A 24,049-nucleotide genomic window follows, 5' to 3' on the forward strand; every position below is an offset into this window, starting at 1 on the left:
CTTATTTCCATTTGTAGCATTCTATTGTAGATGTCAAAATATTGCTGGAATAAAAAAAACCAACAACTTGCTATGAAAATAAACCTACTAAGACTTGTATGCTTTGTTTATGCATAACTGTTATAGAATGACAAAACTCATTTGTTCTTGACAAAGAAATAAATAACTTTTTTTGCAGTCTTAATTTAGGTAACTTGGAGTCCCAAATGTTAATATTGAAAAGATTCAAGCTCAGAACTTCAACTCTACTCAGCTTTTATTTTCATTCGTTCTTTTTTTTTTTTGATAGTGGAAATCATGTATAAATCACAGACAGTACAATTTCCCCATGTCTGGTAGCTGTCCACATGAAGGGGATCAACTACTAAGTATAGAGGCTGTGTTTTTAGTATAAAGTCAGGATAATATGGCAGTTAACTATGAACCAATACTCTCAACTACAGTAAAGATACAAACTTTTGTAATATAAATTAATTGCCATTACAAAAAGGCAACTGTATTAGCTAATAAGGTACAAAAATCTGTAACTCCTATAAATATGACAAAATGCAAGAAGCTAAATGAAATAACACATCACAGATTTTTTTTTTTATAGAACATTCGAATATGCAAACTAAGACACACACATGTGGCACATTGTACAGCAAGAAAGGCTATCAAAACACTAGAAGATTTCCAAAAAACCTTGCAAATTCTAGAAGTACAAGTACAGGACATAACATGGAAGCAAAAGGATGACCAGCTCAGAACTGGTAGACGAAGGAGGAGTCTTATTGACAGTTGTAAAGTATTAGGCGTCAGACAGAAGCTTGTCAAAAACAGCTGTTGCTGGATACTGATTGATAATGTTTTCATTCTGACTACTGAGACACTGCAGACAGTCACAGGTCTGAAAAGAAGCCCAGTGTGGACACACACACACACACACACACACACACACACACACACACACACACACACACACACACACACACACACACACACACACACACACACACACACACACACACAGAGTAATTCAACAGATGGTTAAAGAACACTGAACCACAATATCTTTATAAAAAAAGACAATATTCACTGTTTAATGAACTTACATGAAAAGTGGTTCCTAGTGACTGAATTTATTTCATCTAAATGATGAATAAACAGGAAAAAGATAAATCTGTAATTGAGATTGTTCATCTGAATAAAAAGTGTGGTGTTCATAGATTCCACTGCATTAAGAATATTCAAGAACATTTTTTTGGTCTAAAGTGTGATATAAACTGCTATGAATTGTTTTAATCCCTCCACAAAAAGGTGAAAGTATTTAACCATTTAAAAGCTAGAGATCCATTTAAAGCCACAACACAGAAGCAAAAAAGAACTACATTCAAAGTAAAGTTAAGCATCTGTCTTAAATCCTTAAGCAGTTATGAGGTATTGTTTCAACCTGGAGCATGAAGTGATTATAACAGTTAAGAATATGCATACTGAAAATCATTATTCAAAAAGAAATTATTAAAAAGAAATTGCCACATGCTACTCCTGTGCATGTGGCATTTTCCTAAAGAAAAGAATTAAACATCAAAAGATCCTCTTCTACTGTACATCAGAGTATGGCCAAAGTCACATTCTCATTGGCTAACTGAGCCTTTTGATGTCATGGCCTTGTAGCACCTTCCAATGGTGCATAACAACTTTATGATCAAAACAAAATCAAAATCCCTATCTTTGGGGCCAAATTCACTGCTCAATATGGTGAACATAGCTCTGAGGAAGTCAGTGGGGTTGGGCTATGGGCTTGGTCCACTGCTTTTAAAATTAGGAAGAAGGGAAAAAATAGCAAAGCAATTATTTCTTCTATCTTATTTCCAACTGAAAAGCAAAAAAAAATTATAATCCTTCCTCTTTCCTTGCCCCCCAAAGCTGCTTTCCTTCCCTGCTACCCCAAATTCATCGTCCTTACTACAGTCTCTCTTCAAATCAGCTTCTTTTGCAGAAACCTGGGAATTTTAAGCTGTTTATGCAGGTTGGAAGGGAAGAGCAGGAACTCTGGCTAAGGTCTTCATGCAGCTTCAGAACAAATAAAGGGGGTCCACCACAGGTGGACACCAGGAACTAAGGGACTATGAGCTGAGCATTTTCCAGTGCCTCAGGTCATAGCCCCTTAGTGAGCTGACTTTGGGATCCTGATTTTGTCCTTAAAACATAACCATTTCAAGTTTTTGGGTATCTATAAAAGAGAGGCTTTGAGGAAGGACAGGATTAAGTGACGGCAGAAGAGAGGAAAAGGCAAATAAGCTCAGGGACCCCTTTGGGAGCAGACTCTGGTGCTTTGGTTACTGGAATTCTTGGTCTCTATTATAGAATAAAATAGGAACTGCTCAATAGCTCCAATATCACTTTGATAATAGCCAGCGAGTTGCAGCTGGAACCATTAGACCACGTCCTTATCTCAAAACAGGGTGCAGGGAAGCAGTTTACACTGAGGAAGCTACCCACTAAGGTCAAGGAAACTTAAAATGTAAAAAAAATCTATTTCAGTTAACAAAGTATATTTTTAAAAACATTAAAGAATAAACTTTAGAAGTGGAAGAATATGCTGCTCAGTAAAGCTTGGTAAAACTGTTCAAGAGTATTCTTCAAAACATAAAAAAGCAGAGTCTAGATGGATTTGTAACACCCTCGGCAAGTCACTGCAGTGCGTACCTTAGATGGATACCTGTGCTTGTGGGAGACTGAATGCACAAAGTACATCATCCAAGTTATGTATCTGTGTTCTGTGGATGTCTACACATCCTGCTGTGCCTTCTTATGCTGTGAACCAGCAGCTCAACAAGTTAGTTAACAGAAACAATTTGTTAAAATTATTCTGCAACTGCCCAACTGCTTCTAAGCCCTGCAAACTTGGGATAAGTTTGGTGAGAGGATTCCTGTAATTAAATGTGTTTTTTCTTCCCCACTTTTTAAAACCTGTTTATGTTCTACATGGTTTTTTATTGTGTTTTTCTTTAGAACTAGCCTAGAGCAAATTTCTAAGTACAAGTTCTTGAAAAGAGAGGTTTTATCACAGAAACACTGGCCAACGTGTAGCTATGGGCTAGAGATACTGGCACAGTTGTGATAATCATAGCATGTTATGAGTGAATGATAAAGGAGATCCCTTATTTAAAACCTGTCACACTTCAGGCTAAATCCATAGAATGCATCCAGTGCTGACTTAAAATACATTTATTCTTGCTGCTCTCAAATCACCTTCGCTAACCCTATTTAAATTTTTAAAAATATTACCCACTAGGTTGTGTTTTACGTAGGCTCTGTTCTCAAGAAAATTAGAAATATGAAAGAAATACTGATATGTATGCACACTGTCTTTGTGCCTTCATTTCCCCGTTAAGAAACTCCCAACAAAGGGTAGGCATTTCTTTGAAAGGGTTAAAAATTATATGTTTGAATAGCAATCATCCAACAAGCGACTTGTGATTTCATTCAGTAAGGCTTTAGTCTAAACTCTGCATCAACAAGACACTGTTGGCTTGTAAAGATAATTTACTGGTGCTCTCAGCGACTATGCTTTCCAGACAGCTTGTTTGCTGACCCTCGGACTAACACAAAGTAATATCCACAAATTCTTAGGACACTATTACTTTCAGAAAAAATAACTGGTAGTATTGATCCTTTAGAGATGGATTTTGTGCGTGCAAAATTCCTTATCAATGACAGATTAATGGCAATGCATTAATTAATTAATGAAAGCAACATGCAGTGTGCAGAATTAGTGGTAAACAAAGAGGAACTCCCTATTTCAGTAGTGTAGACAACTTTACTGGAAATAATCATGTACCTGATTGACAGACCATTCATTGCAATAAAAAAAGACATCCTGCACTAAATATTTATTTACTGTATGGCATAAAACAGAGTGGATACCTTGTTACCACATCAAAATTAAACTGTGAGCAGAATGAACAGGTACAATGATGATTGGACAACCAGTCTTCTTGCCTAGCTTTTCACATTCTTGAAGGCTCGAGGTCTCTCTCTTCTAGCGAATTTATCAGAAGGGTGAAGCTGTCTTTTACTGCTTCCATATCATCCAGGGAACAGGGTTTAAGAATCCAGCGTTTTCCTCGAGCAAGTGGTTCGAGTTCAAAATATTTTTTGATCTGTATATAAAAAATGAAAGCATTTAAAAATCAATTTTCCTTTTATTTACCTCCAGTCTTTAAAAAAAAAAATGTCAAAGAGATCAAGGACACTCATTTCAGACTCACACCAACAGCTGTTCTTATAATATAGGTTATATGTTGTGACCTGAAAGTGTTTTCTTTAGGGGTGAGTGACCTGCATGCAAGCCACCATTCTACCAATACATTTAACTACATGGGAGGTCTGAGAAAGAATTATATGCACTTAAGGCACGGGGAAAAATATACTAAGCAAGTGTTCAAAAACATAGGTACAACAACTAATGTAACAAGGCAAAAACCTTAAAGATGCTCCTACTTTATAACATGTAACAAATGTTTTGATATCAGTAAATATCTATGATGACTGCATCATCAGCCAAGTCTTAAACTAAAGCACCAACTTACCTAACAACACTCCAAACTTAAATACTTAATTCAATGGTAAATTACAGTAGCAGGCTCCTGGAAACATCAAACAACCTTTCCACTCTTTCCCAAAGACAGATGTAAATGCAAGACAATGAGTTGGTTCATTTTTACTTTAGCTGAGATGGTTGGGATGTTAATATGATAAGAGTAACAGTAAGTATCATGTGAGAGATGATGTCTTTCTATACATCTAGTCAGGACACAGCACATTCTAGGTGCAATGAAATAATTTTTAGCATTAGTAATATGAAAAAGTTTTTTTTAGCTGAAATGATTTTTCATCAAAAAAAACCCCATTCTTATTTTCACTCCAATCATGCAGCAAAAGGGCACATATATCTGAATGCAGTTCTTAATCAAATGTTAAGAGTATTAAAATGCTTGTAAGGACATATCTTGGAAAACAACCCCAATAAGGACCTATATTAGAAATATTACTATGAACAGAATTCCCAATAACTCAAGGAACATAAAAGCTGATATTTTTATTTAAATAAGGGAATGGGAGCAGTTTCTCCACAGTGTCAGAACAAACCCTTGATTTGTCAAAGAAAGCAGCCATATCAATAACAACGTATAAAAGATGTGTAATATCCGAAGTAGAGAGGATGTAGGTATGCTTATTTATGGAGAACTCTAACCAAGCTATCCTTGATTGTGTTTTGTCTTAGGTTAACAACAATATATTTTCCATAACTGCCAATAATACAGCCATTTAAACGGCTTTTTAAAAAAATGCCTAATATCTTGAGACAAATAGTACCTATCCTCTCCTTTCTCAAACTATCCCCACTGCCATCACTATGTCATATTAAAGGAAGGCCACATTAATATTTTTAATTAGATCTATTTTACAGAAATAGCATTACATCTACTTGTTGTCTTAATTACACAGGATTAAAATATACAGTAATCTAAATTAGGGCATATATGTTGAAGCATGTATTTTAATTATGTCAAGACAAAAATTATGTCAATTCACTAGTAACAATGAATTTTAAGCAAGGTAGAGTAACCACAGACTTAAGTTCAGGGTAGTAAACTGTTGCAGCTTGTTTCAGTAAATGCTAAATATCAGGAGGAAGTGAAAACTGTGCAAAAACAACAAAACAAGGTGTCAGTATAGTCACTTGATGAAGTAGCCTGCTGGTGTTAAGCTGATAAATATGGCTAAGTAACCTGAGATTTTTCAAACCTCTAGCCTACAAAATGTCTACCACACCCCCCCTACTGGCAGACTACTGCCATCTGCCCCAGTGAATCAGACTACTGCCATCTGCCCCAGTGTGTTCACAGATGTCTACAGATGTCCTTTTAATACTGGGCTCTTGAAATAAGGCCATACCATGCAAAGGGCTAATTACCAAAATCACATTTTAATGACAGAGGGATTAAGCTTAAAAAAAGTTCAACATATGAGAATGCCTATGTAAAGAATAACAGCATTGAGTACAACCACACTTTATACTTCTGCAACTCAAGAGCAAAAGCAGTAGGACTTACTGAGTCAGATTGATGCCAAGATATACAAAATGATTTTAGGCTACATTTTGGTGACTGCTTGTTCCAAACTAAAGTCAATATTTTCAGTAATAAAACAGCACTAATTTAACGAAGCATATTCTGCACAGGAAATTTAGTTTCTTGGGGGAAAAGTAAAGAACTTGTTGTTTTTTTTAATTGTTTCTTGGTATTTAAACAAGGCATAGCTAGAAACTCAACAGTCTTCTGTAAATATTCTGCTTCTGGGAGCCTGATAAACATATTGGTGCAGTATATCCACAACAGATCCCCAGCTTGGATCAGTGCTGAAATAAGAGGATGCTGGTCATTATGTAGTGGTTTTTTGAAGCTGGAACCTCTGGTAATGACATCACAGCACAACTTTTTGTGTACCCATAGGCATTCAGCTGTTCTGGGGATAGCCACAGGGGAAAAATTACTCAATGACTTGTCTCCAAGCCGAATATAGAAACAAAAGGACTATAATCAGTCTACCTCTATTTTAGTTATTTAATACCAGTAACATAGAAGATATCTTCAACAAACGACAGGGCATTTCATTGTATGGCGAGTTCTCTCATTTAAATTTCATGTTACAATGGGAGAACTTCAGCAAGCGCAGGGCTTTGAGACCAGCTTCTGCTACTTTGGAACTTCAGGAAAGTGGTTTGCATACATAAACATTTTTCCTGTAATTTAAACCAACGTCCTCCCTCTTGTACACAAAGGGTGATTCAGTTCTAAAAACAAATATATTTTCAGACTAAAAAAAGGAAGCCTGTGCTATGCATTAGAGATAAGACAGTGACTCAAAAGCTAGATTGGTACAATTGGGTGCCCTACATTGTGTGTATAGTTTAGTTTTCCACTGGCATTTTCTCTTTGACTCTAGTTTCCAACACTCCTCCCTACTTTCTCTGTATTTGTTTTCAACAGAGTCGCTCTAATTTTCTGCACTTGTCCCCTATTGGATTTTTTTTTATCTGTTTTTATTTTAAGCTTCTCCCAAGCTTGAAGTGAGTTCAGGCACTTCCAAAGGGTCTGGTTTGAAATGTTGTGAGCCCCTAGTTCTTGTGTAATCAGCAGTAGCTATTTTAGAACTTGTGCATCACAATGGGAAACAAGCATTTAACGGTAGGTGTTGTTTTGTTCTCTTCTACTGCATGGGCAGGGGGAAGAAGTAGAACATCTAAGCGGAATATAAAACTGCCAACATACCTCACATATCCTACATTAATCAAACTTAAACAGTCCTGGAACTAAGTTATAAAAATTGCCTAATCTTTAAAACTGGGCTGCATAACAAATGGTGCTGAATTAAATGCACAACATTAAGACTCATGTATTACTATCTTCCCAGTGCTTCCCATTTTGGTCCACACTGTGGCCTTGTTGGCTAGGGACAGACATTACATATAAACTGGTTTAAGTGATCAGAAACTGGTTTAAACCTTTAACAGAACAGATATTCAGTGCACATAAACCAGTTTGAAAATGGCTAAAACTGGTTTGAGATAAACCTGGTTGAATGTAGTATCAGACTTAACTGATTTGGCTCAAACCAGTTTATGCAATGTCTGACCTAGACCACTTGCTGGTTTAAGTTGAATCAGAGTCCCCCAGCATACTCTCTGGGGTGGGCGGGGATCTCTGCTCCACAGCAGTGCTGGCCCCTTCCCTCTGCTCCCTGGATGGAGCTCAGCACAGACTTGCATGCACAGCAGAGTCTTCTGGCTTCCCCATGCCCTGCTCTCTCCCCCCTGTCACCACTTGCTGTTTAAGCAGAGATTCCCCTCCTCCTCTCTGCCACAGCAGGGACCGTAGCCAGCATATGGCAGGCTAGCTAATGCTGAGAGGTGTCTGTGTGTGTGTCTCTCTCCAATTTCACTGTGGCAGGCAGACAGAACAGTGACTGCTTAGGGCTGTTTGAAGCTATTCAACAGGTCAGCTGGTAAGCTGTTTAAGAAGTCTGAAGTAAAGGAGTGAGGCCATTATTTTGCTAATAGGGTGATAAAGACTGTTATCACTATCAGTCCCCAGCTGGCTTGCTTGCTGTCAGTTTGCTGCAGACAGTATGAGGAAGCAGGGAGGGAGATTGAAAAGCTCTCTATCATCAGAAGAATGTGCTATACATCCCCCACTGCCTCATAGTGCTAGCCTGGGGCTGGAGGATGGCAACACTCCCACCTCTTGGGCAGTCAGCAGGGAAAAACCTGGGACCATGCAGGCAGACATCCCTAATGAGAGAGTCCTGCCGGGGCCTGGCCACACCCCACCTCAGCTCAGCTCCCAGCAGAAGGGCAGGGAGGGCTACTGTAGTGCCCCGCAGCTTCTAGCCTTAGCCACTGCAGGCATGTGCCTGAATTTCCTCAGTCCAGAGAGAATGTCGGTCCAGTTAGAAACCAGTTCAGCCTAGCCAGCTTAGACTAACCTGCAAAGATTGAATCAGTTCAGGCTCATGCTTTTTGAATGTCTGTCCCTAGCCTGTGTTAACATGCTGACACTAAATTGCATTAATTTGAGGTCAATAAAATGCTAGTGTACACTCATTATTATTCTCTCCCACTTGAACAACATGTGTACTAACATCTGATCAAAGCAAAACACCATAAAAAGATCAGGGCCCTGGACCTCAATTGATGTAAATCAGCATGCATGGTAGGGGGCAGGGGGAGATAATGGTGCTACATTGATTTACACTAGCTACCTAAACTCCTGGATTATGCTTTGTATGTGCTACAACTGATATGAATCTATTCTGGTCATCATACATGAGAGTATAACACATTTGGAATAATTCGGATAATCCATACCTGATCACAGAAACAGAAACCCTCATTTGCTATATTCATATTAAATTGTAAGTAGTTAAAGATCCATTTAACATTAACAGATAAAGCACTGAGAAGATAATTCCTTCATTATTTTCTGTCTGGAGTGACAAACAGTCATTTATTTAAAGTTAATCCAAGAGTCTTTTATATAAATCAATCCACTATTTCTCTCTCTTCACACGTTCTTTTCAATGAAACTAGGTCTGTGCGTGCCACAGAGTTAGAAAACTTAAGTAAAAAAATTACTTCAATTTTACCAATTGCTATGAACATACTTCTATTTCTTTTTAGAGAGAAAAGAGGAAACTAAATAGACACAAGCTGGGTGTTGTTTGAAGTGGTGGCTGAAATGCAATTTACAGTACAGGGCAGCCAGTTAAAAATTATGCCCAAACCAAATACAAATTCTTCAACCTAACAAGTTTGGGGAAATAACTCTTTCTAAAGAAAGAATCTTACATTATCAATGTTATGGGGTGATGATAACTTTTCCTCAGGATCTGATAAAGAATGCTTCACTTTCAAAAGCTTGTTTAAATCTAGTTTTCAGCCATGCAGTTGGTCCAATAAAAAAATATCTCCCACAAAAATCCCTACCTCTTTCATACTTCCTGGACCATCACAGATGCAATGTCACCCCCAAACTACCATTATTCATTACATCATTAACGTGTTATGTTATGGGGAAGAGAAATTTGGCCTTTTTTGGATAGGCAGATGCAATTCAATAGTCTAAAAGACTGTCAGATTCATTTGTATCAAACAACATCATATTTGTAATATACACAATTATCCCATAACTAGTGGCAGGCAATATTAGTTGTGGAAAGTCTTGTGCAATTTGTGTTGCTAGGTTGCTTTGTATAATTTCAAAATATTTGAAATTCTATCCAAAATTTTGGACTGGAAGTTCAAAATAAGTTTTTGAAACTGGGTTTCTGAAAGTCACTTTTAACTCATGTGGCATGCAAGCTCTGTAACAGACATGCCTGACATTTTTGGCTTGTAAATCCTGATAAAGAGTCATACAGTAGCATATACATAAACCTCACAGAATGTGTAAAAGGTATCACATTTACACTGTGCTTTATAGGATAGATGCTGTCCTTCCTCCTTATTAATGACCTCCAGACTTCCCCTCTGCTGAACTTGACCCACGTATGACAAGCGATTGCCTGAAGAGATGCATTTGCAAGATGTATCTAAAAATTTTTTCCATGTAGAGAGTAGGGGCCTGGCTAACTAGGATAGAATAAGTATTTCAGAGCACAGCATGATACTGACATATCCAAAAGCAAGCAGAAAAAAAAGAGAACAGCTTAAGAGGTGGGATACAAACTACAGAGAGTAGAAAAGACTGCTGCATGCATAGGGAAGAAGAACTCTTCATGTGCTGTCAGCTTCCTGGGGAAATGGCCTAAAATTGATCCATTCAAGTGCTTTACACTTTACAAAGTTGCACAATTTTCTGTAAGTGGTGTAGTTTAGATTGGTAACAAACAGAACACACATCCAACCTTTGGTGGAGGGTGGGGGGAGGATTGCTAATCCACCATTTTTAAACCAGTCTGTATGTGCTGAACTTTTGTTCTGTTACAGGTATAAATGAGTTTCTGATCACTTATACCAGTAAAAATGTAACATCTGTACCTGACCTAAATGACTTTTGAAAAACTGTGACCTTGTACATATTTGTGCAGTGCATGAACAAGAAGATTCTCTCACCATCCATTAAGGTGAGAACAACTGATGAGGCTTCACCACAATCATTTTTTTTAATTTACAAAATTTATGTTGGCCAGATAAGCTCAGCACAGCTTTAAGTTTTCTTCCTTATACTTAATCAGAGGAAAATATACTACATGTAACAAAATGAAAATGAGGTAACATAACTTTTTGATAAAATGCTGCCTAGTATTTTTCACTACACTAGATTGTAAGCCTCTGCTGTACACTGCACACTCAGAAATTACCATGGCAAATCCCTACACACTTGCTATAAGTCCCCATGTCCCTCTGCTTGCTTCGTCTTTACTCTTTGTCTGCTAAGAGAGGTAGTTAGCCAATTAGCTGCATTACTCTGAAATCAGGCAGAAGGCAGAAATATAAGTGCACACCTACCCTGTCTGTCAGCTGCTGAGGCTTAGTGTTTTCAAATATGAGCTGTCTCTTTGCTGTTTGTTTGCACTGGACCTAGCACAATGTACCTCTAATCTCATTCATTGCTACTACAATACAGATAACAAAAAAAATTATTCACTGCAAGACTCAACAACTATCTTAGATAAGTCTATAGCAGGGGTACTCAACCCTTGGGGCTCCCTGCAGGTCTGGATATTTGGTAGCAGAAGAGTGGTGGCAGCTTAACTGCTGCAGCTTCTAGAGCCACAGCAATTAATGCTGCAGCTTCTCACTTGCTGTGAAATTTCTGGCCTTGTGGGGAGCCCTGTGGCCTGGATAATACAGCCTTACATATCAGATTGTGCGAGCTTGCTCGATGTGCTGTGTCTGGTGGGCAGGGCCAGGCCAGCAAGCCAGACTGCACCCATAAACCTCCCTCATACTGGATCTGGCCTGTGGACCGATGCTGCCTGTAAGACCCAGCCCATGGTCTTGAAGGTTAAGCGCCAGTGGTCTGTAATAAATTCCAGTTCTTTACTGTTGGCAGAACCAAGGTCATCTTAGAAATATGTAAGAAGTATAATATCTAATATTAGAATATAAAAACCGAGTCATCATCATCATAAGGCTGATTATTAATGCTAGCTAAAGTCAAATACAGTGTCAGAACACTTGGAAACCCACATTCTTTTTATAAGCTACAGGGTCACCTAAAATATGATTTTTTTAAAAATAAGCGAGTAATAACACATGCTGAAGAATACTATGGATGGACTCAAAAACATATTACTTAATATATGCCCCTGCGGTGATTTATTGATTTTATATTTAAAGAGATATAGTTTAAATTGGTATCTTAGTGCATATAATCTTTCAGAAAAAATATTTGAGTCTACACAGAATTAACTGTATAAGAAAGCTAAAACCATACAGTGTTATTAATTTTTGTTTTTTCTTAATCTGATTAGTTGTTTTGTACCCTTCAAGGAAGCTAACAGTTGCTTAAAAAAATAATCTCTCTATCAAGATCCCCTTTTCTAGGCTATCTATTTGATCTGGGATAGCTTTTAATGCAGAGTGTGCATGCTTTCAGACTTGATTTAAAATATGTAAACAAAGGACAAAGCCATGTGCCACATTAGAAATAATAATAAAAGCAAAAAACAAACAAAAAAGCTATCTTAAATCTAGACTTTGGTTTTAGCTATTAATAAAATGTTATCTCCAGGGTTGCTATGTAAAATGTTTGCCTACTAACTACACCATGTGTCGAGCGCCAAATCAAAATAAACTTAAAAAACCCCAGAAGTCCAAGGCCCAACCCCTACTAAAAGGTCCCTTTGCCAATGACACATCCAAATAAGGCTTTCAGTTCTGATCTCAGTTACCATATTTGTCTGTGTACATATCCATATATACTATTAGAATGAATAGGATTTGTCTGTGTGGTCTGCAGGACTGAAAACACCAGAATACCACATGGTCTGCTGTCCTTGCATCACAGCTAAAAACAGTTCATTAAGGTCTCAGTGGTTTTCTGTTTACACTGTCTGAGCTAATCTAAGCCACAACCTGACATTAGCCCAAACAATGGTTACTTATCTTATGGTACCCAATGTGTTTTGTTCGTGCAAATTCCACTTTTATTGAGCATATCCCCTGTGCACATTCAATTAGATTATTTTTGAACATGCACCTGATCTAAATGGCTTCACCTATGACCCTCACTGTGTAGCTAAGAATGTAAGGGGCAGAGTATCCTCAATCAATGCTCGGTACATCTGCCCAGTGAAGGAGTCACGTACTAGGCATGCGACTCTCAGGGATGGTGGAACCAGTTTTGAACAGAACTGGCTGTAGAACAGGAGTTCCAATTCTGAACTAAAGATTCAGGGAAAAATGTCATTTTGGGAGCTCCTAGAAATGGTGTCTTAGCTGCCAATTGAAAAAAAAAAATTAATTTCAGTCAGCAGCTGTCAGGGATCCCAGGAGCCTGTGGCTCCAAGATCTGTCCTGGGGCCAGTGACTCCCCCAGCAATTAGTTCCCAAAGCTTCCTGCTTGGGAGTCAAGCAACAGAGAAAGTCAGCTGGGTGGGAAGATCTTTGGGTAAACTACATGGTGAGGCTGCCCTGAAAGCCCTATTCCAGGACTTCCAGGCACCTAGCTCCGAGTCAGGGATCTGGAATCACTCAGAGCTCCAGATCAAACAGGATTTCTCAAATCTTCAAGACTCATAGCGAGAAGTTCCCTTAGGAAAACCAGGCTCCCAGTAAGAAGGTTGGAAGCTCTGAGGGCCACACCTGATCTTATGTGCTTTCAGATTCTACTGTGTGGACCTTTGGAGCCCACAGTCCAATCCCTGGCCATAGCAGTGTTTCTCCAAGAGCTTCCAGGAATGCCAGACTCCTGATTTCATGACAGGATGCCTACAAATCCTGAGAGCCTCACATTCGGGATTTCCATATGACTAGATTACATGGAAGCTGCTAACTGAATGCCCAGATCTTTATCAGCCCAACAGAAAACTAAGCAGGCGTCTGTGGAAACCCTGCTTGCGACTCAGGGTTGTAGAAACTGAACATTTGACAAAACAGCTGGATTTGATGAATCAGCACTTTCTGATGGAACTGTCCTGTCGGAGAATTCTTAACCCGTCCTAGTTGTGGAACTGCATGGAGAAAACATCTCAATGAACTGCTCACCATAGAGTAACTATTTGCTCTTATTTGAGTGATTGCCCAAACAGACTCTGCAAACAGACGTTGCCCTATGTGTTACCATAACAATTCTTATGGTGGCACAAAATATGAGCAAACCTCCATGCCTCTTGACCCACCACAAAAGCCAAATTGTGGCTGCAAGAATTTGCAGCAATAGTTTGTGCCACCTTTCCATGGCAGGCACCTATTTACATATGACAGAAGAGCGTGGGCAGCCTGGGGCTGCCTGTGCTCTCCAGTTACCCCGGGCAGGTGCTCCCAGAGCTTCAGAGACCCAAAACAGCATGAAATGCTCACTAGAAATCCCCTGCAGGGGGGATTCCCAGGGTGTGCTTTTCATGCTGCCATGCCCCAGGTTCAAGGTGCACATCTACAGACTATGCCCCAGGAATCCCCCTTCAGGGGACTGCTACAATGTGCGTATCACACTGCTACACTCCAACTTATGACCTGCAGGATCAGGCCCATCAAGTCTTGGGAGTGGCAGGGGCCCTACTCTGTGGAACAATGGCTGTGAGTGACATTTGTGCGTCAGTGAAGCAGATCAGATATAGCAGCATACGTCTCAGCACAGCTGATTCTGCTCCAAAGATAAATTGATTTATACACTCAAATCCGTGGTAGTAACCAGTAGGTGAACTCTAACAGAACTGAGGTTAGAAAGTTTTGAGAGACAGAGTCCAGGGCAGTTTGAACTAAAGGTAGGCTGTGGAAGAAGCTGGCACTCGGTTACCCAGATAATCTCCTCCTCTTTCTTCATAGGTAAGCTTAGTAGAAAGCTCTTTATTTTTCAGGAGCTTTCTTGTACCTCAGAAGCACGGTCTCTTTCCAGAGCAGGGTGTCTCCTGCTCTGGAAACCCTCTCAGAAGCGGTAGGTGATCAGTGTGTTGACTGAAATGACTGTTTAACAACTCAGGGCACCACAATTACCAAGCTGGGGCTCTCAAAATGAGGCCAGCCCAAGTCCTGTTTGTTTCACCTTCCTGTTGCATGGAAATCAGTGGGAATATGCAGAACAGCCCTGGCACTGAAAATAAGAAAAGCATCTGTTCAATGATCCTCGTTTTCTGCTCCTTCAAGTAAAGTGCTCAGCACTTGTGCTGTTACACTGTCCTGTTATACAGGGCTACGGAGTTGGTCTGTTAAGAGTATTCTGGAGACTGGTAAATGGAAGCATGTCAAGGAGGAGGTATACACAAGATCCAAAGGTGAGGTCCTCCTCATAATACAGAGGATCTCTGTTCCCCCTGTACTGTTGATGCACTATGTAGCAGTGGTGTTATATGTGAGCACTTGGACATTCATAAGGAGAGTAAAGGAGAGCATGGTGCCCATACTATGTGGGAGGCAGTGCTGTCTCTATGCAATGAATGACAGTGGGTGAATCTACACATTCAATTAATGTGGCACAAAGTGGCATAGTCTGTGCCAGAGTTAATGGCTCCTGGGTGCAGCCTCTACATGTGCGCCCAGACAACAGCAGCTTGAGCTGGAGTGGAACAGCCCCCAGCTGGCAGGAGGCTCCAGGGGGTCAGCCCCAGGCTCTAGGTCGCAGCATTAGGCAAAGGAGGAGCTAGGTGGGGCACAAGAGTGCCCAAAGAGTGTAATCATGTGACTAGGTATCAGGTAGGGGTCTGGTCCCCTGCTGTCTGGGATGACTGGGTGCAATTTATGGCCAGGTCAGTGTTTATATGGGCATTTTGGTGCAGTTATTTTCTCCACCATAAGATCACGGGGATCGTGCCATCTTACAGTGGTGAAAATTAATTTGCTGTGCTCTAACAGTGTTGCACATGTAGACTGTAGCACGTTACACTGCAGCAAATTAGTCTATGATGCAGTTAAGCGCACATGTAGATGTATCCAGCCAGCGTCAGCTTGTTCTTCTATGCTGGGAGTTGGGAGAGGTTTGGTTTTGCTTGAATAGGCCTATGAAAAGAATTGAACCACTTGCTCAGGGTCAGAAAAAGAACAATCTTTGTCTGGACCCTTGACTTTAGTAGTGTTTCTTTCTCCTTTTCCCAACAGCAGAAGTCCTGAGGAGGGGTGACGTCAATCAGTCTCAGGCTTCTTGTAGGCAGAAACAGAGTGCTGAACCTTTTCAGCAGGAATCACTGCAGCACTTCAGAAAAGGAACTCTCTGTACTTTAGAAAATGAACCACAATAAAGAATAATGTTCTGTTTTATGATTGCTGTCCCAGCAGATAAGACACCAAGAGTGCACATTATTAGTAGTCACAGAAGACACACACAAGAGTCAGTTCTTAAGGAGATTTGGAGAATCTGTCACGAAGGAGAACACCTCTCTTCTATTCTTGTTAGGAAAAGAGCGCACACAATATGCAGACCACAGCTGCTCCCTCCCTGCCAAAAAAGCCACATACTGTAATGTACTAAACCAAACTACTAGACAAGACAAGCATAGGATAAAGAATCCAATAACTATGGACTCTTAGCTCTGGACAGATCCTATCGCTTTAAGATAGGACTGGTTCTGGCCTTCTCTCTCACACCGTGGGCAGGAACCAAATAGCAGTTGAGATCTTGTGTGTGGGAGTCTATGACATGAAGAATGCCCATACATGTGTTCTGGGGTGGGGGTGTTTTAATTAGAGCAGTTCCTGAGAGCTGCTCTAATTAAAACACCAGAGAATCTCATGTATTTAACGTCCCGCATTTCAAAATGGCTGCAGAGGCACTTTAACTAAAGCTCACTTGATCAGCTTTGGTTCAAGCACCCCCCATGACCATTTTGAAATGTAGGATGCTAAATACAAGAGATGCTGTAGCATGCTTGAGCATTCTAATTAATTGTGATTAATCAACTTCGCTCTGATGCCTTCTAATCGGAATGCATCTGAGCACATGTATAATGTATAGGCACCTGAAGTGCACAGATAGCACTGCAAAGGGCGCTACTGTTAAGAAATAATCTGAGGGGAGGGGGACATGCACCAAGAGGGGAACCAATGTGGACAATCTCTTGAAGATAACAGTAGCATTCTACTTATCGCTGTTTTCTCATAGAAAAATTACTGCAAACTCTTTCCCTCTTCGGATTTCCTAAAGCTTCTGAATCCAGTAATTTTGTCTATTCATGCATTTATCACCTATATTCATTAACTCTGTATACTCTAAAAATGGTTAGATAAAACAAAGGTTTGAGCCTCCTTCCTGTAGTCTTTAAATTAACAGAGCTGTGTCTTTTAGATCAAGAAGTTTAGATTTAAGACCCAAAGATTAGCTCTTACAACTTTCCTGAAGGCATAATACAGAAAAAGAAATAATCACTAAACTCACTTTCTCAAATAAAGAAAAATAATAGACATTTGTTAAATAGTACAATACAGAAAGATGATAAACAATCAGGGAAAAACCCTGCAAAACATACAACTTCAGGACTTTCCAAGCGCATACGTTGTAGCCTTTTCCTTCTCCATGCAAAACACAATGTTATCAATACCACCCAGTAAAACAACTGGCAATATCCCATTGCAACTGGCAATGGGACATCCAACAAAATACGTTGGCTGTTTGTAAATAATAGCATAGTGAAGATAAAATGATAAATTACGTGTTATTTTTCCTTTTTGTAAATGATATTAATTTCAGTTTTGCAGGATTACAGTTAAGAAATAAAGTTAAAGTTTTGTATAACACACCTTACCATTATATTGCTGTTTAAGGCTAAGAATCCAAATGATTAGAGGATGTAACTAGTTTTTCAGACTGTATTAATAATTTACCTCTTCTACTACTTGTGGATAATGTTCTTTTAAGTATGGCCATAGTTAAAAAGAGCTTGGTTTAGTATATAGCACACTTAGTTAAGAAATATTCAGTACATTGAAGGCAGTTAATGAGTTTAAGTCCCAAACTCACATATCAGAGACAACCAATTATCCTGTCTGAAACACAGGCTTGTAAAACTATCAGTAACTTGTAAAATGGTCTGCTACACACGAGTAAGATGTTGTTTAAATGCCTTGTTTGACTAGATGCATTCACCATGAAATTGATTCTTTTAAAGCATTATTTTTAAACTTCATACACGTTAACTGCATCAACTGAAAATGGGAAAAAAATCTGGCATTATAAAGTGCAGGTTTCAGGTATGAGTTCAGTATTTTATGAGGTCGAGGGTTACCTGAATGAGAAACTCATCAAGCACAGACAGTCACGTCCAGGGCAGGGACTAAAAAGGTTTAAAATATTTTGCCATTTCTTTGCCAAGATATATGGTATAAGCTTCAGGATTATATCCACAGCCTGCAAAGCTATAAAGCAGCATGAAGCAGGTAAGTCGCTGATAGAACTTCTTTCAAACAAAGATGAGAAATAAATCTCAAGTAATTTTACTGAAGCTGATGAAGTAGCATCATGTTAGTTACTTTGTGTCTGACACTTTCAATGAGACTTAGTATCAAGTCTTTTTTTAAAAAGAAAATATAAATGACAAGTTCTTTTATTCGGTTAAGATTTGCATTACATTCGACAGCTTACCATTCAGATCTATTGATGCACAATTATTAAAATTAAGTTCTGCAAAGTAACTTTGTCTATAAAAGTCCATGTGCAAGCTACTGAACACCAGTCTACTTGTCTAAGTACCGACTCCATGTCATTATTCACTGGTGCTTTGTCCTCATCTACTGTAATTATGTAAACTACAACATATGGATTTAGTAATAGTTTAACAATTTTAATCTTTTTTATTTCTCCTTTGAAATTTGGAAACATTCCCAAGTATCCCACGAAAAAGAAAACCTACCTAGTTTGAAGTATAGCTACGATGAGAGTAATATTTAAAAAATACAAAAACCAAGTACAATAAAAGTGTTTGTTTTTTTTAATACAGTGGTGCAGAGGTACTGCAGTAAATGCTATCAAACATGGAATTCTGGTTTTGGAGAAGATTAAAATTCTGAAAAAGCAAACTAAAGAAATAGTTATATGTTGTGCCACAATATCCTCAGCATCCACTGAAGAATGTCAGGTACACTGTTTTTATAAAGCCAGCTGCAGAAAGATTCATAGAAATGACAGCGTCATCATCTTGTTCTTCAGACCATAGACAATGTGCCACAGTGGAAGGAATCTGAGAGAGGAAGTGGAGAGAGGTGTAAAGAGAATAACAAAAATGGCTTTGATTGACTTAACACTAATACGACATCTAGCTTCTAAGCATGTCTGGTCCCTAACAGTGGAAATGGCATTGTGTTAAAAGACAGAAATCCTAACTTAGCTGGCAAAACAGCACCCTGATATTCTGCTAACTGAAAAGTACAAGTTTGGAAACAGATTTTATGATTGTACACTTCAGGATGCTCTAAGCAGAGAGTTGTAGCAAGCTCATTCTGGGGCATGAGGAAGAAGGGTTTTCCAATCAGCAGCTCTACAGCATGGACTCTCAGGGAACCGTGCCTGGTGACCTGTACACCTTCCACCTTGGACAGGCACAAAACTGTGCTGTGACAAAATCTCCCTGAGGTGGGAAGAGCACCACTTCACTCACCCCACTCATACCCCACTCCCCAGATACACTTATGCATACAGGGCTCCACTGTTGGTGCCTGGGGCTGGTACCCAGCTTGCCTCATTCTAGTTCCACTACTGAGCCCCAATACATTGAGCAGTGGACAGTGCTAGATAAGAGCTGGTATCTGCCTCCAAAAAAGATAAACAGTTCACTTGTTCTCATAGTAAAATTTCAAATGGATTAAACTGAAGCACCCAGTAAACTCAGGGTGCAGAACTCAGGGTGATTAACTGAGTTTCAGAGAAAGGGAGATTTATAGTATTAGCAAGTGGTCCAATAGTGACAACAGGGATGATAGTGACTGTCTTCTCATGGTGCCTTCCATGAGTAGCTGTAAAGCAACAGGAAACCAGATTTTCAATCTTCCCCAATTTTGATACACTATACTTTCCAATTTTGATATATTAACTACAGGATGAGCCGGAACAACTTCTATCTATGAGGGGAAAGTTTGCAGTTTTTCAACTTAATGTTGAAGGCTATACCTTGCTCAAGCAATCAGTGCTGGAACGCATCACCAGGGAAATGAAAACACATGCAGCCCTCCCACAAAAGACACATACAGAGCAGCTGCGGAAGATGAAGGTCTCAGGACACAGCTTTGAAGACTCTGTAGCCAGCAGTATTAATGGCCTTGCTACCTTCATCAGAAATGACCTGTTATACACTACTAAGGGAAATAACCCCTCCCAGAGTGCAACAGAATGGAGTGCAGTCCAGGCCAATAACATAATCATTGTTAATATATACAAGCCACCTTCTGCCATGTTGTCAATCACATTCCTGCCTATAACTAAATGACCTTATATGCAAGTGACTTCAATTGTCAACATCAAGATTGGGGATACTCTGTTAACAGCATCAGCAGAGACAAGTTTTGTCTCTGGGGCAGCTTGCATGACATAACCCTCAAACATGAGCCAAAAGGGTTCATGTACCTTGTACTCTGGATGTTGGAACATTCAAACAAACCTAGATCTTGCCTCATGGAAGGGCAATTTGAGTAAAATACTGATAAGAAAAATACTTGACAAGTTACCATCATCTCAGCAGACCCTCACTCATCAGCATTAACAATATGATTTTTTAGCCCACCCTATCTAGACCAGCTCCAGGATGGAACTTGCAGAAGGCAGATCAGCAGAAATACCAAAGGCTGACCAACAAGAGAGCAAACCAATTAGGCAGGGGTGGGCAAAATGTGGCCCGTGGGCTGGATGCGGCCCACCAAGTCATTCTATCCAGCCCATGGGGCCCCTAAAAATTTAGAAAATTTTATATATATGCACCCCTGGCTGCCTCATGCGACCCTCGATGGCTTGCTAAAACTCAGTAAGCGGCCCTCCACCCAAAATAACTGCCCACTCTTGAATTAAAGGATACATAAAAAAACAAGCATTGATCAAGGCAACAACACATTTACAAACTGCCTAATTGAAATAGCCAAACTCTGTGTACCTAGAGGTAATTCTTGTTCTTCTTCTCCTCATGTCCTTGTCGTGAACTAGATGTTTTTCCAAAATCATGCACAAGTGATGGCTCCTTCCATTGCTGCAGTGAGTTTCTCCTTTGTGCAGGTCTCACCAAGGAGACAGCAGACAAGAATGTGTTCCATAAACTGGACTTCACAACACACGAATATATTCATGTCATTAGAGTAGCATGATTTGTTTGTTTTTGATCTTCCAGTTTGCATTGCACAGGTGATTCAGGCATCACCATGATGGCCAATCTAGATCTGCCTCTCTAGGAAGGTTCTCCTGGGGTTCCAGGTTCATTCCAGAGCACCTGATTGTACATAATCTTTCCTCCCACAATCTTAGTCATGCCTTGTCAGTGGTTGTGTTGAATGACACAATACTGGCCACAAAACTCTTCCACATTTTAAGCTGTTTAATTATTTCTGTGTGACCACAGAGTCGGGTCTTTCACTTGCCATGATCTTTCTTTTTGGCTCACTACCTTTCTTCTGAAATCAGGTGGTGCAATGCTAACACACTATCCTTTGGTGTTAACTTTAGGCATCCTGTTATTTCACAACAGCTATCGTTTAGAGTCCATAGAAGTCACTGTGCACATTGCTGAGATCAGCAGTGCAAACAGCTCTTTAACATTATTATGCAATGTTCTTTTTACAGTTGCAGGGTCACTACTAGAGAACAGATGGCTACCACACTGAACAATATAAAAAAGGAGAGATGGATTACTATGTTGGAAGGATTGGATATGACCCACTTGAGCAGACACAGGCAAAGGCACCAAAACCATTGCCCTGTATCAGCAAACTGCATTATGAAAATACTGTGCAACAACAGCAAGTATAGTAACCCAAACAAGCAACACACAGAAATGATTAGACACCTGACTTGTGAACAACTTATATTAAGGTTGACATTGGGTGATTCAACTGCTCCTACTTCTGACAACAAGTTCAACAGAGCTCTTAAAGTGATCAAGACAAGCAAGACTGCTGGACCAGATAAGATATTTCCAGAATTTATTACCAAGGTCAAAACCACAATGAAAAAATGACTTTAGAAATTCAGGTAGAATTATCTAGAAAGTAACAGACTTCCAAAAATCTGAAGAAAAGCTGACGTCATCACTATCCTAAAACCTGATAAACCATCAGAAGATCCAAAGAGCTATTGGCCCATCTCACTACTCTGTGTTACATACAAATTCATGAAGCGCGTAATCCTGAATAGAAAGGAGAAGATCATTGATGTCCAGCTTCCAAAGAACAAGCTGGCTTTTGGAAAAAGAGCTGTATCACTGACCAAATTGTAATATTTACATCTGACATAAACATAGATTTGAAATGAGGCAGAAAATAGACATGGTCTTTATCAACCTTACAGCTGCCTATAATACTGTATGGCATCAAGACCTCAAATATAAACTGCATTCTGTGATACCTGATTGCAAACTATGTGCCTTCATCATGAACATGAATTCCATTGGATCATTCAAACTCCCTAGGAGTTAAGGCAAAAAAACCCCCAGAGTACCAAGGGTCAGTGCTAGCACCAATACATTTCAGTGTATATATTTCAGAGTTCCTGCATACAACATCTAAGTGATACATGTGGTGGGCCAGTAGGGGATGCTCTTGCGCTGAGCCATCTACCTCTCTGAGCCCGACCACCTTCCAAACTCCAAGTGCCTTCCTGGGGGCACCTCAGATCTGGCTAACCCCCTTCCTGGAGCCCACCTGCTAGCCTAGGGGTAACGTGGCCACCACCCAGGGTCCGGACTGATCTTGGCTCTGTGCCCCCTGGGAAACACAGGCCTAGTAACCCTTGAGGATACTCAACCCACTTCAAGAACTTGGGATGCTCCCCTCAGTCAGAAGCACAAGTAGTGGTCTCCCTTAGTCAGCCGAACCAAGGGGACCCAAGGCATAATCTAGACCCACTCCCAATAAGTCTCTCACCCTAGGTACAAAGGAGAACTTTATTGATTACAAGGAGTAGGTCTGGAATAGGGTATAGGGTACAGCAATATCAGAGAAATCCCTTAGAGCAATCAAGGTGGCTGGATAGCCTTTGATCATGCATCTGAGTTACTGCAACAAATATATTTAGTTAGATCTCAGGTAGCTTACTCACGAGTATCATCCAGAGACAGGTGGAGATTCCCTCTGGCAGCAGGCAGTTCCTTGATCATGAGTTTCAAGACAGAAAGCAAGTTTCAGATTGTCCAGCTTCTGAGTTTTCATCAGGGCTATGGCCCCTCCTACTGGGCAGCCCTTAACTTATATAGACCTTATGACCTCATTTACCTGGTCCAATGGAGGTCAGCACCTGTTGGCTGCCAGCCAACCAATTTGAAATGCATCACTGGTTGCGGGGTAGACTGGCATTGCTTAGAACAACAGGGAGCCTAAGCCCCCCACCCAGATATGTGATGCCAGTCACGTAGGCAGAGGGAGCAGGTTTCCCCCCTCCTTCAGGAATGTATCCAGCTCAGGTTACAACTTAGGATTACCTAAAGAGATGGGATGTCTGCCCTCTTCAGGGACCTTGTTAACCAAATTGTCACATAGCAGAGTTTTTAGGGAGAGACAGAGGTGGTATTCTGCCACAATACATGTACGCTGATGATGTTGCCATGGTAGCCCAAGGAATCAACATGAAAGAACTGAAAAAGATACTGAGCACTGGCATGGAATTAATCACTGATCAGCTCCACAAGTGATGCTTAAGGTTGAGCATCAATAAATCAAAATCATCACTCTTCCACCTGGACAATCATCAAGCTAAGAGCATGCTGAATATCAGAGTAGGCAACCACATCCTTCCCCATGAGCATACCCCAACCTACCTAGGAGTCGCATTAGACCATTCTCTCACCTATAAACATCACATTCAGAAGGTCAGCAGTAAAGTCTCTGCATAGGTACTTGCCTTAAGATGTGGTTCCCAACCTTTTTAGACAGTGGACTGGCAAACTAATGACTGGAAGTGACCAGCAGCCAACCCTTTTTTATACTTAGTATACTTTAATACTTGGCTGCCAGTCCGCAGTATGTCAGTCACTTCCCGACTTCCAGCCTGGCAGCCAACCCGCCTGTGGACCAGCAGCCAACCCTTCACAGCCTGGCCCACGGGTTGGGAACCTCTGCCTTAAGATGTTTGACCAGCATGGCAAAGGGTGTCAAAGTAATCAGAATCACTGCACTTGCAATGGTATATGCCCCAGCAGAATACTGTACTCCTGTATGGTC

General features: G+C 40.1%; 1 protein-coding gene across 4 annotated transcripts in view; it reads right to left on the minus strand.

Moving 5' to 3' along the window:
• Window positions 1–238: 238 nt before the first annotated feature.
• The window catches only part of ARL15 (ARF like GTPase 15), a 338,819-nt gene continuing 315,008 nt past the window's right edge, over window positions 239–24,049 (minus strand). For 3 of the 4 annotated variants that reach the window (XM_090038066.1, XM_090038067.1, XM_090038069.1), the window contains one exon: window positions 239–4,148. In XM_090038066.1, coding sequence (XP_089894192.1) covers window positions 3,996–4,148 — 153 coding nt within the window. In that variant the 3' untranslated portion in view covers window positions 239–3,995. The remainder of the gene's footprint in view (window positions 4,149–24,049) is intronic. The other variant, XR_016441191.1, reaches the window with a different exon arrangement.

This window comes from Crocodylus siamensis, chromosome 3 (assembly GCF_052110815.1).
Source record: "Crocodylus siamensis isolate JL-2025a chromosome 3, ASM5211081v1, whole genome shotgun sequence".
NCBI lineage: Eukaryota > Metazoa > Chordata > Crocodylia > Crocodylidae > Crocodylus > Crocodylus siamensis.